This window comes from Pseudonaja textilis, chromosome 10 (assembly GCF_049901715.1).
Source record: "Pseudonaja textilis isolate UNSWEBS1 chromosome 10, rPseTex1.2, whole genome shotgun sequence".
Lineage (NCBI taxonomy): Eukaryota > Metazoa > Chordata > Lepidosauria > Squamata > Elapidae > Pseudonaja > Pseudonaja textilis.
This window is the reverse complement of record NC_141999.1, coordinates 14,852,710-14,871,198: the sequence shown is the minus strand read 5'-3', so window position 1 is coordinate 14,871,198 and position 18,489 is coordinate 14,852,710. Positions and strand designations below refer to the sequence as shown.

General features: G+C 42.2%; 1 protein-coding gene and 2 non-coding genes across 31 annotated transcripts in view; all 3 read left to right on the top strand.

Annotated features, from left to right (window-relative positions):
- Positions 1-18,489, top strand: part of PUM1 (pumilio RNA binding family member 1) — a 50,691-nt gene that overhangs the window by 20,943 nt on the left and 11,259 nt on the right. For 6 of the 29 annotated variants that reach the window (XM_026702456.2, XM_026702454.2, XM_087939839.1 and 3 more), the window contains exons 4-14: positions 5,353-5,461; positions 6,443-6,621; positions 6,907-7,073; positions 8,341-8,611; positions 9,636-9,729; positions 10,464-10,565; positions 11,726-11,874; positions 13,586-13,724; positions 13,837-13,980; positions 15,413-15,703; positions 17,765-18,001. In XM_026702456.2, coding sequence (XP_026558241.1) covers positions 5,353-5,461; positions 6,443-6,621; positions 6,907-7,073; positions 8,341-8,611; positions 9,636-9,729; positions 10,464-10,565; positions 11,726-11,874; positions 13,586-13,724; positions 13,837-13,980; positions 15,413-15,703; positions 17,765-18,001 — 1,882 coding nt within the window. Of the gene's footprint in view, positions 1-5,352; positions 5,462-6,442; positions 6,622-6,906; positions 7,074-8,340; positions 8,612-9,635; positions 9,730-10,448; positions 10,566-11,725; positions 11,875-13,585; positions 13,725-13,836; positions 13,981-15,412; positions 15,704-17,764; positions 18,002-18,489 lie in introns of all 29 variants that reach the window. The other 23 variants (XM_026702448.2, XM_026702452.2, XM_087939822.1 and 20 more) reach the window with 10 other exon arrangements.
- Positions 9,922-10,010, top strand: LOC113437736 (small nucleolar RNA SNORD103/SNORD85). Its single transcript, XR_003374278.1, has one exon. It is a non-coding gene; the product is annotated as a small nucleolar RNA SNORD103/SNORD85 (small nucleolar RNA).
- Positions 12,483-12,568, top strand: LOC113437747 (small nucleolar RNA SNORD103/SNORD85). Its single transcript, XR_003374289.1, has one exon. It is a non-coding gene; the product is annotated as a small nucleolar RNA SNORD103/SNORD85 (small nucleolar RNA).

Below are 18,489 nucleotides of genomic sequence, written 5' to 3'. Positions count from 1 at the left end.
AATTCTACAAACAAAAATGGTGATGAAAAACTGCCGTATTTGTGGTTTGTTTGGGCATTTTGCCAGTACAGAGAGGAAAATAATAGCCATTGCAAGGGTGTTTATTTTTTTCAGGCCATTTCATCTTCGGTATTTGAAGTTTGGATTAATTAAACTCAATTAAATCTGTTTACATAGAAAGCCAAGAATCTTGAGTTATTAGCAACTTAGTAACTTTGTTCCTGCAAAGATTGTTTTAAGGTGAAGTCTTCACTAAGTTCACTAAGACCACATTGTGTATTCTCCTATGAGAGTTAAGTTGTTTTTTTTAACTGGAAAGCAGAAAGATGACAAAATGTTGAAGTACAGAGCATTCTCTAGTCGTCTGGTAATTTCATTTCCTAATCAGCCTTGGGTTTTCATTATTACATTTTTTAAAAAGTCTCTTATCTGTTCACCTGAGCCTGCTAATTCCCCTCACATTGCTGGAGCTGTTTTGGCTTCATATGGCTGGTGTTCAAAGACCTGAGATTGCTGTTAGTGTAAATCGTGGTGCTATCCACACAAAGAAAATTGTACAATTCTGTTCAGACTAAGGCTTCTTGAGACATTAACAAACACGCATTAGTCTCAAAAACCTCTTATTTTATTTCAATGGCTGTGAATTATCATCATTCACAGCCTGTAATGAGTCTCAAACAATTTGTAAATAGTCCCATAGAACTCTGCCAAAGTCCTTTGGGATAAGTCTGATAAGCACGCACCTTTATCTTCCTTGAAATGCTGCCAACAACTAAATTGCCAATTAGTTGTACAAGGCCAAACAGAGCACAAATTCAACACAGAAGCTTCAGGTTTCAAACCGACCAAACAAAGTTGCTTCCTGCAAAGGTTCCTGTCCCTTTACTCCTCCTTTATGTCTCATGGGAAGGCCAATCACCTCCAAGCCTTACTCCCGAGTCGCCCCTTTTGCCTTAACTGTTCTTGCCTTCTGGCAGCTCTGTGCATGCGAACACTGGGAGCAGGCTCCCCCTGTTCCTCTGCCTCGCTGATGTCGGATTCTGGAGGATCTGAAGTCAGCACATAACTCCCAGCTGCCCTGGCCCCATCTCTATATCAAATGCAGGACCCTCGTCCGAGTTCTCCCCGGACTCCTGGACTGACCCATGTTCGTCCCCACTGTCCGACTCTGCTGCCAGCTCTACAGGTTGCGGGCAACCATTTGAAGTTGTGACAGTACTGAATGAGGAGACTTACAATTGGTCCTTGTAGTTACAACTGTTGCACCATCCTCTCATTCACATGATTGTGATTTGGGCACTTGGCAAACTAGTTTGAAATTGAAGGCCCCTTGGTCATGTGATCGCCATTTTCAACCTTCACTGCCAGCTCCTAACAAAAAATCAACCAGGAAGGGCAGCAGAAGCTGGCAAACAGCAATCAGGTGATAATGAGCATGTGGGATTCACTTAATGGTAGCCACTGGAATTATCCCACTTTATGACCACATCAGTTTGTGATGAAGTTTCCAGTCTCTATCACTGTTATTAAGCAAGGACTACCTACAGTCTAAGCCTTTTCTCTAGAGAGGATCTTAAAGGTGCCAATGCTGTTTTATGCTATACGATTCTGTCTCTCCTAGTCCACTTAATTAATGTTAACTTCATTTTCACTTACCTTTGTCAGTAGTTTGGGACCTTTTTTTAATGTAGGTGGGACAATGTGAAGTAGTATGCAAACTATATTGAAAATTAAGCCAAAAGCATCCTGAGCTTCGGGGGTGTTGCCCTCATCAATAAAGTTGACATATTTTATTCCTTAGGCTGAAAGTGAGGTTAAACACTCAGCTTCCTTATATATAAAAATCATTATAAAAATAAGTTAATGGAAGAAAGAAGAAAACCAAGTAGTTTCCCTTAGGTGCCTGGGTGCTTATTCTTGTACAAAGAAGGACCCTTGTCCCAAGAGTTTTACACTTTACCACTGCTATGTTAATGTAGACTACAGTTAAAATATTTTACACAGACTTGCCAGAATATTTTGTAAATGAGCCTAGCTGGTGGTAAATCCCATTCTTATACTCTTTTGAGAGAGACAATCCGTTTGGCAAACAGAAAAAAAAAAAGCTTTGTCCTGTAATCCAGATAAAATGTCTATTCTTTTTGCCCTATTATGTTCTCAAATGCTCTCATTAAGTAAACTTGCTGTATTGTTATTACTCAGGATCTTACAAAGGTCAACATCAAAGCTTCATTTATACATCTGCCTGTGAAACCAAGCTAGCCAATTAAAGCTCTATAATACAATCCTTCAGATTTTGGGGGGTTCTTGGTTTTAAATAAAGATATTGTTAGTATAGCCTTAAGATTTACTTGTATTTATATATTTGTATTTATAAATTAATAAATACTTGTATTTATTAATTATTTTTGTATTTATTTGTGAAATATTCATATATTTGTGAAAAGAGCCAAGACACTTGTTTCTCTGTAGAAGACTAAAAGGGAAGTTGTCACAGGGCCGCTGATTTTTCTATTGGTAATTTGGAATAGGAGAGTGACGTTTTATTTTAGAAAGGGTGTTTATGAAAAAAGATATGTATGAATGGTGGCTTGAAATAAAGCTACAGTTTAAAATGAAAAAGTGACCTCATCAATTGAAATCTACTAACCAACCAGGGAAAACCATGAGATTGGTAGTAACAGGTCCTATTTCTCATAAATCATGTAGACTTATCCCTAAGCCAATTTGCTCTAGTAGTTAAGGCACCAGCCTAGAAAGCAGGAGACTGCGTTCTCGTCCTGCCTTAGGCATGAAAGCCGGTTGGGTGACTTTGGGCCAGTCACTCTCTCTCAGCCCAACCCACCTGATGAGGTGGTTGTTTGGGGGAAAATAGGAGGAAGAAGGAGCATTAAGTAGGTTTGCCACTTTGAGTTATTTACAAAAATAAAAAAGACAGGATTAGAAAATCTAAAAAAAACAAACAAACCCATACACCTACGTTCATTGAAGAATAAAATATTAACTTGCTGAATGTGTATAATAGAATGTTTTCAGCTTAGGTTTTAAACTTTGACTGATTACATACATTACATTTCATAAATGTATAATGTATGCTGATACTCCGTAAAAGACACTGCTCATACATCTGAATTGCTACATAATCCCCAAATACTTGACTTTCAATATCACCATAGTATGCTATTCCATCCTTCACTCTGCACCATAAAATTCTTACACCAATGTTTCTTAACCTCAGTGGCTTAGAGGTATGTGGACTTCAACACCCAGAATTCCCCAGCCAGTGTACTGGAAAACATTCTATACTGGTTACTCTTGCTTAGGAGGCTTCCAAGACCAGCATTAGATGTTATCTGTGTGCTGGGGCTGGGGTAGAGTAGTGTTCATTGCTCCTTCTAAAGCAGACTCACCCATAACAGGGACCCTGAATAACAAGAATAAGATGCCAAAAAACTTGGCATAGCCCTAGATTTTGAAAAATGTAAAGAGGTACAAAAAGCTTTTAAGAAAGAAAACCAAAGCGAAAAGAAGACATGCCATGTGGACTTGTGCCTTGTACCTCCATAATGTTGAATAATGGGAGGGGAAATATGGAAGGTTTATGGGATAAATAGACTGGCCAATCATGAAATGTCACTTGGTTGGCCAAACTCCTGAATGGGAAGACGCCACAGTATAATATTATGTACCGTGTTTAATTAATTATAGTATAATATTATGTACTGTGTTTAATTAATTATAAAATTTCAAATAAGTGTCAGGAATGGTTTCCATACCCTCTTAGTTTCTCGGTTCCTAGAATATGAGAAATTTGTTGGGTTCGCAAGTGCATTGAATCATAGCTTGCTTTAGCCCCATTTCCTTGGATGAATCCTAACAACAGAGTTGATATATTACATTGCCATGAAACACAGATTTATGCATCACAGTAACCCTAAGTAGGTAAGGTTCATTACACTCTTCACTCCATTCTTCCACCTTGATTTAATATGCCAACAGTCTGAAATAAAATAGTTTCATGTCATTTACTAGGAATGAGAGCTTTCCTGGTTTATTGTAAGCTGCTAAACTATATTTTAACCTATAGAGAATTGAACGTGTCCAGGGAGTAAGAGAAAGAAGGCAGCTGTCAGGCAGGCAAGATATTGAGAAATTCCATGTTGCTTAAAACTTTACCACTTCCTGCATCGTGGCTGTGTTTGGCCTTTTAATTGTTCATTCTAGTATGAGTATGTAGTTATATAATCATGTCATTACTATATGTAAATACTGGCATGTAAACATGACTCTTTGGCCTTAAATTAGTTGTATGCTCTTGTGCACTTATTTATACATTCCATTTTAGAAAGCATTTCCTCACAAACTGCCATAACTGTTTTTGTTGTAGTTGTTGAAGAGTTCCCTAATTGTACCTCTCTCCCCTGCTACTTAACTTTGTTCCACCCAACTCTGCCTTAACTTTATTATTGCCCAATTAAAGCCTATCAGTCATCGAAACTTTTGTAAAAGGTGAAGCGAAAGATATTGCCAGGACTGTCTTAGACCTGCCCCACAAAATGAATTATTTTGGTGATTTATTGGACATGTTGCTCAAGAGTGCCTGCCTTCTCTTTGTAATCCAAGGGAGTATTGCTGCCCCCTTCCTTGCAGGAAGGGAATTGAGCCCCAAAGGTGTGTGGTTAAGAGATTTGTTAAGTGAGTTTTGTTCATTTTACGGCCTTTTTTGCCACAGTTGTTAAGCGAAGCCTGGCAGTTGTTAAGTTTGTACCATGGTGGTTAAGTGAATCTGGCTTCCCCGTTGACCCTGCTTGTCAGAAGAAGGTCGCGAAAGGGGATCATGTGACCCTGGGAAACTGCCACTGTCATCAACACGAGCCAGCTGCCAAGCATCTCAATTTTGATCACGTGATCATGGGGATGCGGCAATGGTTGTAAATGTGAAAAATGATCAGAAGTGGTTTTTTCCCCCAGTGCCGTCGTTTCTTTGAACGGTTGCTAAGCGAACCCTTGTCAGTTGAGGACTACGTGTAATGATTTTTTTTTCTGTCCAAAATTTCTCTTCCTCTTCCAAGCCCCTCCCCCTTACCTTGCTTTGAAATACTGAATGGCAGACACACCTGACCCCAATACCCTCCAGTTGAGTTGAAAGGGCAACTTCAGAAGTCCCAGCAAGCGCACCTTTCTGGGAGGAAGTTGCAGCCCTAACATACTTAGGAAATCTGCCTTATATGTTAGCTACATGAGGAAGAGCAACAAGAGAGATGAGAACTTGGTATTATTCTAAAGCTTCTGTCTTTGTCCTAGTGTCCCATGTCCTTTTTACATAACAGTATTTCTGCTTTTCCTTTACAGCAGCTTTTGCCAGGGAAAAAATTTTGGGAATCGGATGATTCAAGCAAAGATGGACCAAAAGGAATATTTTTGGGTGATCAGTGGAGAGACAGCGCTTGGGGGACATCAGGTATTTTGAATGACCATGATTGTAAATAATTCTGGACAATCTGTGTTATTTCTCTTTTAAAGCTAGTCTTCTCTTCCTCTTGTTCCCTTAAACTACTTTAGAACATTTAATTAAAAGTATTTAAAACTGTCCATAACAGCCAATTAGTGTAAAAGTAAGTACAATTTTATTGGTTAAGGGAATAATACAGGATAGTGAATTATCCTGGGTGCACTTTTTAAGGAAGTAGAAAAGAAAGTCAGGGCGGTCTGCGGCCATTGAGGGATGGAGTTAATTTCTTTGCTCTGTTAAAGACGGAAATTCCTTAAAGGCAGAATGAAAAGCCTTTGTACACGGGGTGGTATTTTTATCTGGAATGCATTTCAGAAATTACATTGCACCACCTTGGAACAGTATATTGCTTCCAGTTTATTTCAGCCACAATTCAGAGTGCTGGTTGTGACTCTGAAAGCCCTAAATAATTTATGACTAGAATATCTGAAACAGCCTGTTCTTTTATTTGGGGCTGATGATCATTTAACATCAGTGCTAGAGGCCCTCAAGAGTCAAGGTTGATGGATACTGTTGATAGCAGCACCTGGCTATGGAACACTCTGTCGAGAGGGAAAAATTTAGCTCCTTCCAGTCTCTGTTTTGCATGAACAGTAAATCCTTTCCTGTATTATTTTACATGAAACGATGTGGAATGTTCGTCATAGATGAATGTTAGTATTACTCTTAACTTTTTACTCTGTAGGACAATGTCCCCCTGACCTTAGGTTTCCTGCTTCATTTTAGTAGGTAGTTTCAATTGAACATTATCCTTGGTGACTTTTAGACAAAAAAATGGTTGAATTGATAAAAATTAATGAGTAGATAATAGGGCATGAAGAATAAAGTGGGAAATAATCATAACGTTGCAGACCCCAAATATTCTGCTGGTAATAAATTTCCCTTTTGAGAAATTGTAACCTGTGACTTTTGTGGTTATTTGTGTTGCAGATCATTCTGTTTCCCAACCAATCATGGTTCAGAGAAGACCTGGTCAAGGTTTTCATGTGAATAATGAAGTTAATTCAGTGCTGTCTCCACGATCGGAAAGTGGTGGGCTTGGCGTTAGCATGGTAGAATATGTGTTGAGTTCATCCCCTGGGGACTCCTGTCTCAGAAAAGGAGGATTTGTAAGTAACACTACGGCATTTCTATTTCTAAATCACAGTGATCTCTTTGGCATATACCCTGATGTAGCGTCACCGTATTTGGAACAATTTTGTATTGATCATCATCTTAATACCCCCCAAATTATGTTGACATAAGGTTAAAATTAAATAGAACTGAATTAAAATAGTGGTTAAACTTAGGAGTGCTGTGCAGGTTATTGATGTAGAGTTTTCCCCCCAAATTGTTATAATCGAATTTTTTGATACGGTTTATGCAGAATATAACAACCCTCTACCTTACCCTAGGGGCCAAGGGATGCAGAGAATGATGACAATGACAAAGGAGACAAGAAAAATAAGGGTACATTTGATGGCGATAAATTAGGTGATTTGAAGGAAGAGGGAGATGTAATGGACAAGGCTAATGGTTTGCCTGTGCAAAATGGAATCGACGCTGATGCAAAAGATTTTAGGTACGTAAGTTTCCATATGTGGTTGTGCACTGGGCAGGGCAGCAATGCGTCCTGACAACTCACGGGGAAGATTCTCTGAGGAGAAAGGAACCTCTAATTTCTGTACTCTTGTGCCAAGACATATTCTAGCCTAATTTGCTTGATTCTTGACTGGTTACCTATCACATAAGGAATGGTGGGCTAGAATGGATTCTAATCAGTTGCTAAGCAAAGTGGTTATACAAGGCCTGGCTTTTTGGTTGGCTGGATCAGAACATTTAAGTTTATATAACTGTCCAGAGTTGCTTCATATGGGATGAACAGCCATATAAATAAAAATCCTAATTTAAAGTGGTTTTCATTGACGAATAGCGAACCAGAAAAATTGAAGTGCTTCTCCAATTCCTTCTTCTAGAAGGAGAGGGGTACGTATGCACATAGTTCAGTGTTCCCGTAGAAACATAGCCAAATAGGTCCAGCTTGAGGAAAGTTTGCAATGTATTACAAAACTACTAGAGGGCATGATGGCTCACCAGTAAGAGATGCTGAACCAGGTTTGAGACTCGAGCTCTGTGCAACAAAGGTGAGCACCCGTTACTTGGCCCATTTCCTGCCCACCAGCAGTTTGAAAGCAGGCAAATGTGAGCAGATAAATGGGTACCACTTTGGTGGGAAAGTAATGGCGTTCCGTGTGCCGCAGCATGTAGTCATGCTGGCCACATGACCATGAAATACCATACATAAAAACAGTGCTGGTTTCCTTGGCTAAGAAACAGAAATGAGCACCGCCCCCTAGAGTCAGAAATAAGTGGACACAGGAAGCCTTCACCTTTAACCAAATTACCAGGATTGGACTATAACGTTGGTATATAGTGGAAGGGGCAGGTAGGTTTTTTTTTCCCTTGTAAGCTAGGATTGTTGATTGAGAATCCTGGGAATTGTAGTTCTTAGGCTGTTCTTTCCTTTGTTCTCTTGGGAGATCACACAGCAGCAGGTTGCATCGGATCGTTAATCGAGCAAGACAATTTTGCAAGATCTTATTGTGTTGCTTTCAGGTTTTATTGTTACTAATAAAATTGTCCTGGGAGAGAATTCCAATATGGTATCACATCTGGGTTAAAGACATTTATTTATAATACGAAAGAAGAGAAGCCATTGCAGAGGATAACACAGCTTTAAGGAGACTGTGTTATAACACATAAGTATTCATGTTCCTATGGAGCTCTAACAAAGTGTATAGGAAACATGTAGGACCAAACTAAAGCACCCCTCCCCCTTTCTTTTTCAGCAGGACACCAGGAAACTGCCAGAACTCTGCCAACGATGTGGATCTTTTAGGGCCAAACCAGAATGGATCAGAAAGCTTAGCCCAGTTAGCTAGTACTAATGGTGCCAAGCCTGTGGAGGATTTCTCTAACATGGAGTCCCAGAGCGTTCCTCTGGATCCCATGGAGCATGTTGGCATGGAGCCACTTCAGTTTGATTACTCTGGCACCCAAGTACCTGTGGATTCTGCTGCGGCAACGGTGGGCTTGTTTGATTACAACTCGCAACAACAGGTAGGCACTGTTGCATTTATCGATGCCCTTTTCCAGCCTCCCCACCTGACTTCAGTGGATTTGCACAGTCACACACCACCCCCATTTAGCGGAAATAGCTCTGTGTATTCACGTCCATGTGGATTAAACAGTTGGGTTTCCCTAACCCTTTTCTTCTACTCTGGATACCTGCATTTCACGCCTGTCTGCTGCTGCTGATATAAAGATGAGATATTAAATATTCTGTCCTCTCTCCCTCCCCCCTCTCTCACTCTCTCTCTCACACACAGGATGTATAGGTTATAAGCATTCATTTAGGAAATGGGTGTCAACACAGTTGTTACAGCCAAAAAACATAAACCTAGTGAGTTATTATAAAGCTTTCTCTACAGCTGATTGTGTCATTCTATCGTTACAGTGAGCCTTTTCTGGCCCTATGCATTATTGTGGCAATAAATGGAAGTATCTTTAGAGAAATTTCGATAAATAAATGCATCCTAATGTATGATAACAGCGAACTGAGTTATCACTTGGGGACCCACATAGTAGTTAGTCTGAGATTGGAAAAAAGAGAAAGATGGCTAGAAAGGAAGTTAAACAAAAGGGAGCAACATGGAAGCTTCCATTAACCTTCAACAGAATGACAAGTTTTAGGCATCGGAAGAATTGCCATTTAATAGAATCTGCAGGGTCCCAGGTTATTTCCCCCCTATTATAAAAGGTCTCATTTAGTAACCATGTTTGGGACCAGTGGCCTAGGAGCTGTCACTAAGCAGAATTGCAGCTGTGCTTATTATGTTCAGCTTTGCTTTACAAGCCTGCAAAAGTTATAAATGTGAGGATCGTTGGCAGAGTTATGCTTTCATCCCTGTGAATAGTTGCTGTGCAAGGCAATCGCTATACAAAGACTACCTTTATTTATTTGTCAGAGGGATAGCACTATGGGCAGAAACAGACTAGGTTAAATGAGCTCCTTGGCATTAAGAGCATCAGAGTAAAATTGTAAAATTAACGTCTCTTTTTAAAAAAAATGTTTGTTTCTCAGCTGTTCCAAAGACCGAATGCACTTGCTGTCCAGCAACTGACAGCAGCCCAGCAACAGCAATACGCGTTAGCAGCTGCCCATCAGCCTCACATAGGTAAGCCTTCCTAGTCATGGATGGATAAAAATCTGATCCCTTTCTCTGTTCCATTCATCACTTTGTCAAGTAACTCTGAAGATGGTGTTCATTTGCTCCCCCCCCCCCCCCCCCCAAAAAAAACTGTGAGGATAAAGCAGAAACGATTATGTGATTTTTTTATAGGATTTTTATATCCTTACCTTCATTGTGTCTGGCAGTGATGATGCTCTTGCCCTCACTGAGACTGTGAGTCTATAATGAGAACTTTTATTGGAAGGACTCGTTGCCTCTGAGCCAGACATGAATTAAGCTATTTAAGAGATTTAACTGAGAAACGCATTCTCCTGCCTCATATTTCTCCTGAAATAACCCCACATAATGTTTGCCCAAGAACTGCCAATCATTTAAATAAGACTGAAGACAAACGGAAGAATGTATGCCTTATTATGGTGGGGGGAGGGTTTATAGAGCTGTTCCAAAAATCAGACGTATGTAAAATGCCTTATGTAATTATTTAAACAATGGGAAAAATCCCCCCCCCCCCATTTTATAGTTTAAGCTCTCTTTTTATTCTAATTCAAAAGGCGTAGATTTCTTAACAGAAGATCTCTGTAGATTTTAAAACTCTTGTCTTAATGCCCTGAACGATCAGAGATAGATTGCTTGCACACATGCATGCACACACACACACGCACACCCTGCGGAAATTGTTCAGTGGGGTTTGTTTTCACTGACAGGTATGTTTTCAGCAGGTTTAGCCCCTGCTGCCTTTGTGCCCAACCCTTACATCATCAGCGCTGCTCCGCCAGGCACGGATCCCTACGCAGCAGGACTTGCGGCTGCCGCAACTTTAGGTGAGTTGCTTCAAAATGCTCTCTGCTCTGGGACAGAAGCCCCCTCCCCACGCTACCCACGCCTACGCCCACCCCTAAATACTCGAGGCTCCAAGGGACCGTCTTCCTAATGCCTCACAGAACCAGCTGTGTATCTTGAATCACAGTACCCTTCCCAGTTTGCTGCCTTCCCTTGCATTGTCCCAGAGGTGCTTTTTTTTCAAGAGGCAACTGGACTTTCTGGTTTTACTGCGAAGACGTTTTGTTTCTCATCCAAGAAGCTTCTTCAGCTCTCAGAGAAAAAAAAAATCCAGAAAGTCCAGTTGCCTCTTGAAAAAGCACCTTTGGGACAACCATGACCTGGATGACTTGAGAATTTCAGGTAGACTTCCCCTGCATTGGATTTCAGAGCATCATGTTGTAGAAGATAGGGAAACCGAACTGATCCAAATATGTTGTTTAGCTTGTCCAGACCCTTAAGCAGTTAGAGCACCGTATCTCTGGGCTGAAAGTATAAGCGTCTCAGGTGAAATATATCTGCCAGTAAGCAAGTACTTGTTCTGGGTGATATGGTACAATTACAGGTACTCCACGATTGAGCCCAACATTTCTGTTGCTAAGGGAGACATTTGTTAAGTGGTTTTTGTCCCATTCTACGGCCTTCCTTGCCACAGTTGAGTGGAATCGCTGCAGTTGTTAGTGACAAAGTTGTTCACCGAATCTGGCTTCCCCATTGGCTTTGCTTTCCAGAAGGTCACAAGAGATGATCACGCAAGCCCAGGACACACTGCAACCAGCATAAAATATGAGTCCATTGTCGAGTGTCTGAATTTTTTTTAATCACGTAACCCAGGAATATGGTCAAAAGTGTGAAAAGAGGTCATAAGTCACTTTTTTTCAATGCCGTTGTAACTTTGAATGGTCACTGAATGAACTGTTGTAAGTTGAGGATTATTTTTGCCTAAAACTGTTCTAAAGTGTTTTTCTAAAAATTTTTTAAAAATTGGGCATGTGGCAGGGATACCGTCTTCATCCCTTCTCCTCTTGGGCCAGATGGGGTTCCACTTAAGCTACCTAGCTCTTTGTTTGTCTTGTTCAGTTAAGGGCAGACTGATTTGAGCTACAAATCCCTGTGGTGCTACTTCGTAAAAGATAAAGCCAGTCCTTTGTCAATGTTTTAGGGCCTGCCGTTGTCCCCCATCAATATTACGGAGTCGCTCCCTGGGGAGTTTATCCCGCCAGTCTTTTCCAGCAACAAGCTGCTGCCGCTGCTGCCACAAACTCCTCCAATCAACAAACCTCTCAGCAGACCCAGCAAGGGCAACAGCAGGTAAGAGGAATTACTTCAAAAACAGCACATTCCCCCTTGTAGTAGGTAGGTGCGATCTGGATGGTGACGACGCGAGACTCCCTTGGTAGGTTTCCCACTGAGCAGTCTCCTTATTGGAGACAAATCCGCAGTGCTAGCAAACTGTTCAATAAGTAGTTCCAAGTCCGAAAATGATCAGTGGGATTTGTGTGTTGGTCTTCGATTATGAGAAAGAATCTCATTGGTGTGTACACAAGAGGAGGAGAGGCAGAGAACAATGGAAATAGGGCCACAAATATGTGCAAAAGTTCTCGTTTACAGGCAGTTCTTAATTGGGTTCCAGGATCACATTAAGCCATAATGTGGTTGTGATGTAGTGTATTGTATGAACTCCCCGGTTGGGTTTGTTAATCATGATTGATGGTTTAGTATGCTCTATCAATCAGATAAAATATATGCATATCTATCCTCAAAATAGATTATCTGTCTAGATTTTTGGCACGGCGATTGGCAGAATAGAATAATATATTTGATTGCAACAGAATAATCATTTGTTAGTGTGGTTTCTACCACGCGAGGACAAGGAAACACAGTTTAATTTATTTTTCCAAGTCCTCGAACTCAAAAGGTCCAGCAGTGATGATACTCTTGCCCTCACTGAGAACATTGTTCTGTAATGAGAATCTTGTAATGGACTCAGATAAGCTGAGCTGGACCTTCTTAAACAGCACGTTGCTGTTACATTAAGAGCTTATCATCTCTTTTCTGCCCAATGCACATGGATATATTGACGGTTTTTCTCCAGATAATTTACTTAAGTATGTATTTTTATAAGTTCCCATATATACAAAACAGTTATCAATTGTTGTCATTGTTGTCATAATGGCTCACTATTTAGAACTGAAATAAAACAGGACAGAATCTCATTGTGGTAGCCATGAATTTATATGTATTCTTTGTATTTCTTGCAGCAATCCATTAAGACTAATTATGGATAAAGATGAGGAGTATTAAGTTCAGTTAATTATACTCAGCCACGAAAATCCTTGAGTACCTATCAATGGTGTCATTTCAGGCTACAAACGCTCCATAAAGGAAACTCCATGTTTATTTATTTATTTTTTTTGAACGAAATCAGCAAGGGGGAAAATCTTGATTTTTACTAGAAGGCCATTTCAGACAACAGGTGTTGCTCTTGAAAACCAACCCTGACAGGGTCCCTTAGCAACATTTCCCTTGCAGCCCAGCATGTTCTCCACCCCTCCTGTTTGTCTGTTTTTTTTTTTAAAATCATTTTAGAAAAACAGCCCTGAGAAGTGGCATGCTTTAAAGCAGAATTGTAGCCTTAAGCCTAACCTATATTTCTAGCGAGACATTCTTAGAAGGTTGTGAGTCAATAGACCAGAACAAAGATATGGCAGAACCATCATTGGAATCTAGCAGGAATGGTGAAGAGCAGTTGAGGAAATTGATGTTTTTATAAAAGAATGTGCAAATTTTGACTGACCAATAAATTTTCCTGTAGCCCAACCTTTACATTTCCTGTTCTACAGGAAAAAAAGCAACTGTCCATTTTTGATTTTGCATATATGACATTCAGCGAAGGTGCTTTAGGGGAGATGGGTGGTTCCCAAAGATAACAAATAAAAAGGAATGTTCTGTGTTAATTGCAGCATGTTGTTTTCCGCTCTTGATGGTGCTGATACCTACTACCTCTTTGCTTTTCTCCAAGGTACTCCGGGGGGGAGCCAGCCAGCGCCCTTTGACCCCAAATCAGAACCAACAGGGCCAGCAGACGGATCCTTTGGTGGCTGCAGCAGCAGTGAATTCAGCTCTTGCTTTCGGGCAGGGGCTGGCAGCAGGAATGCCAGGTAGGAGCTTAGGATTTTCAGAAGAGCAGAGGGGCTCAGAGTGGGGGCAACCAAAAAAAAGAACCAGTGTTGTAAAGACGACTCCTTGTAACAGCCTCGTCTGTCTTCCTAGGTTATCCAGTCCTGGCTCCCGCTGCCTATTATGACCAAACAGGTGCTCTTGTGGTGAATACAGGGGCAAGAAATGGCCTTGGAGCTCCTGTACGACTAGTAGCTCCTGCTCCTGTTATCATCAGCTCCTCAGCTGCACAAGCAGGCAAGTCTTGTTTAGATACTCTCTGTGGTAGCACAGGGATTGGATGCATAGTGATCTTAGCAGCTTTATGAAACTGTTACCGTGTTTACCTGAAAATAAGACCTATCCCCAAAATAAGACCTAGCTTGATTTTTACATGTGCATAAAAGCCATACACCCCCAAATAAGCCCTAGTTAAGACTCACTCACCCACTCCGTAGCACCTGGTTGCACAAGGTGTAGAGCAAGGTGCATGGGTAAAAATCAAGTTAGGGTGGGGATAGGGGGGATGGAGCTGCCCTACTTACCTTAGGACAGTTGCAGCCAGGCCTCCCATGCCCTGACACCTGCCTCACCTTGCCATCCTACTTCTTCTGCCGCTTGCGCGCATTGCCCCTAGAGTCCGTTTCACCATCAAGAGTCCTTCAGGAAAGGCCTCTGCAGCCGAGAAATGACCTCCGGATTGATGTGCATTGTGCCTCCTGGCCTCCAATTCACGGCCTTTCCTGAAGCCACATGGGCTTCTGGGTGGGGCTGTTGATGCTGCCACCGCGAGGTGAGACGGTGGAAGACATCCCCCGAAAATAAGACCTAATGCCTCTTGGAGGGGAAAAACAAGACTGGGTCTTATTTTCAGAGAAACATGGTAGATACAGTGGGTATCAAAATCCAAAGGGAACATCGATGGTTGTATATAACTTCACATCCAGAGAAAATATGAAATATATTTTTCAACATGGAAAAGACATCCTGCCTGGGTGAGCAAGAAGGTACTGTCCCCATGTAGCGAACTGGGCCTAGCCCTCCTTCCCTGCTAATTCTCTCATGGACACGAAACTAGTTTTTAGTTTCAATGCACGTGAACCTAAGTTGTAACACATAAAGCAGGAATCCTAGTTTAAGTGTTGAATGTGCCGTCTTCCAAGCTTCAATTGGCTGTATTTGCACCTACTTAATTAGGATTTTTTAATTGAAATTTTTTTTTTGAGTGTTAAATAAGCAATAGTGGCTAGATTTGCACGTAATGCTAAGATACTAAGGAGGGAGTGGTTTTCATGGTTTGTTTTAGAAAGCTAAAAGAGTTTGTTTTAAAGTACAATTCCTGGTTTACATGTAAGTAAGTTCTAAAGTGCCCCAGCAGCAAAAGTACTTTCCTGTTTGCAAAGTCAAAAGAAAAGAGAGGCGGGCAGGGACTGTTAGGTGGAAAGCTGTTCTGCTCTCGTGGCAATTTGCCATGGTTTAATTTGATTTGCCAGGGCGATACACTAATCCTGTTCAACCAACAGTTTAGAGATTACTGCTCCGAAGTGATACATAAAAAATATTGATAGCCTTTCCTGAAAATGAATTTGGATAGATAGCATTCTGTAAAATAAATGCTGTATTGATTCAGGCTGTGTGAGGTTTCCCATTCTTTGACTTGTTATTCCTCCCCCTTCTTTCTCTGCGATAGCGGTTGCAGCTGCAGCAGCTTCAGCAAACGGAGCTGCCGGTGGCCTCGCAGGAACGACCAGTGGACCATTTCGACCTCTCGGGACTCAACAGCCGCAGCCGCAACAACAGCCCACCAGCAACTTGGCCTCCAGCTCCTTTTACGGCAACAATTCCCTAACTAGCAATTCTCAGAGCAGCTCGCTTTTTTCTCAGGGCTCTGCCCAACCTGCCAACACTTCCCTCGGCTTTGGGAGCAGCAGTTCCCTTGGTGCTACCCTGGGGTCTGCGCTGGGAGGCTTCGGAACAGCAGGTAGGAGCAGCAGCTCTCCCGAAGTGACGAAACAATGGGCATTGATGTCTTGATGCAGCAGGAGGGAATAAGAACCTTGATGTAGGTCAGTTCTGAATAAGGCTCCCTGTTCTGAGTAGATCCAGGAAAGATCCTTTAGGGCAGAGGTGTCAAACTCAAGGCCCGGGGCCCGAACCCAGCCCCCCTGGGTGCTTAGATCTGGCCCACGGCGCTGCCCTGGAAATAGCGATGGACGGCCTGTGGTGCCTCTGCCAGAGAAAACGGGGTGTGCAGCCCTCCTGAGCTCTGTTTTCGCTGGCAGAGGGTTGCAGGAGGCCGGCACAGCTGAAAACGGAGCTTGGGAGCCCGTTTTTTTCTGGCAGAGTGCTCGGGCCGGCACAGGCACCCCTGACACGAGTGATGTCGAGCTGGCCATGCCCACCCTGCCCTCCCAAGGTCAAACACAACCCTGATGTGGCCCTCAGTGAAACCGACACCCCTGCTTTAGGGCATGTTAGTTAGACAGGACAATTAATCAGTGGAACAACTTGCCTCCAGAAGTTGTAAAGGCTCCAACGGTGGAAGTTTGAAAGAAGAGATTGGATAACCATTTGTCTGAAATGGTGTAGGGTTTCCTGCCTAAGCAGAGGATTGGACTAGAAGACCTCCAAGGTCCTTTCCAACTCTTATTATTCTAATGCAGGGGTGTCAAACTCTAGGCCCAGGGGCAGGATCCTGTGCCCGCAGGGTGCTTAGATCTGTCCCATGGGGCTGCCCTGGAAACATTGAAGGACCAGCTCATGGTGCCTCTGCCAGTGAAAACAGAGCTCAGGGAGGCTGTGCAAGGCGCACCCAGGCTCCATTGTTGGCTGCGATGGCCTCCTGCAACCCTCTGCCAGTGAAAATGGAGGCCTGGGGAGGTTGCATGCTCTGTTTTTGCTGGTAGAGGGCTGCAGGAGGCCATTGCTGCCGAAAATGGAGCCTCGACAAGTGAGGTCGAGCTGGTCACGCCCACCCTGGCCATGCCCCTCAACCAACCCCCCCTCCCCCCACGATCAAACACAACCCTAATGTGGTCTTCAGTGAAATCAAGTTTGACGCCCCTTTTCTCATGGGACAAGGGTCCCCCAACCCCCGATCCAGGGACTGATACCAGGCCGCAGCATGGCAGAAACTGGACCGCACAAACGAAGCTCCATCCGTGGGATGCAGGCAGCATGCAAAACTATGCCCCCTCCAGTCTGTGGGAAAAACTTCTCTCCACGGAACTGGTTCCTGGTGCCCGAAAGATTGGAGGCCGCTGCTTTGGGACAGGATCCTGGCTTACGCATTGTACTAAAGGCACAGTTTTCTCAGGGTATCTCAAGAATTGGGTTCACAGCCCTATCAAACAAATCACAAAAATCTCTCTGTGAGGGAGGTTGTTGGTGGTTATATATGACAAATAAATATAACTTAGTGCGTTGTGTTAACACAGCCCATATTTCAATTTATTGATATCTATGTATGAAGGAATATTTATTGCTATGTTTGTTTGCATTCTCCTTTTTTGTGGTCTTCCCTATTCTATTTAAACACCTTGAAAGTATTACATTAAAATTGTGACTAACCCAAGGTTTCCCAATAAAATTTGTTCCGTGCTCTGAATCTCAGTACCGTATCTCACTCAATTCTTTGCTAAATTGCTGAGAAAGTATTTCTCAGGGAAAATTAAAAATCTCAGAGAAATGCCATATCCCTTTCAGTAATTTGACCCCTCAATTCTGTAAATCTCAGGTGAGAAAATTAAAACAATGTGTAAAACAGGATGCTGGCATTCTAACAAGATTTTGATTTCAGAGTTTTTCAGATTAAAAAAACTATTATTTAATGTGGAGAATGCTGTTTGAAGTTTGGACACCTTCCTGTCATGCCTGTTTCTTTTAATGTGAAAGAATTCTTGTAGAGATGATTTCATCTCTAATTCTTGTAGAGATGATTTCCATCATTCAGGTTTGCTTTGATAATTAGACCCAGAGGTATTCCTCCTTTCCTTAATGATGAAGCATTTCGCTCCTCACTGCCTTTCTTTTACTCTTTCAGTTGCCAACTCCAACACAGGCAGCGGTTCTCGCAGAGATTCCCTCACAGGCAGCACCGATCTCTACAAAAGGACATCCAGCAATTTGACTCCTATAGGACATAGCTTTTATAATGGCCTTGGATTTTCCTCTTCACCGGGTCCGGTAGGCATGCCTTTGCCTAGTCAGGGACCCGGCCATTCTCAGACTCCTCCACCATCTTTGTCTTCTCATGGCTCCTCTTCAAGCTTAAACCTTGGTAAGGATGCTGCTGTCTTTTCACAGGTTAAATCTGCATCTTGGTTGAAGCTAAGGCTGCTCCATTGTCTCCCATCTGACCCACTGCTTGCAGGAAACTTGCTGTCCTCCAGATGGTTTGAGTGACAGCATGGGACAGCCAATTCATCTACTGTTACATGCTAAATTATTTATATTGCTTGGTTAGATATCCCTGCAGATGTGGCAGGGCTTCAAAAGTCCTGAATCTGAACTGGTTAGGATCCTTCCTTCTTGAAACACCCCCCTTGCAAAACTGTTCCGTGGGCCTAGCAAGATTGGACCCCTTCTTTGCCCAGTTAAAGAAATTCAGAAGAGTTCTGTCTTATAAATGATCTGTAATCCTTATAAAGCTGCTTTTTGTTTGTCTCAACCAGAAATATCAGCAGAATCCCAATATTAGGAAATATTCCTTTTGTGAATGCGAGTTCATTAAACTGTTCTCCTTTTAGTCTTGTTAGCCAGGAGCTT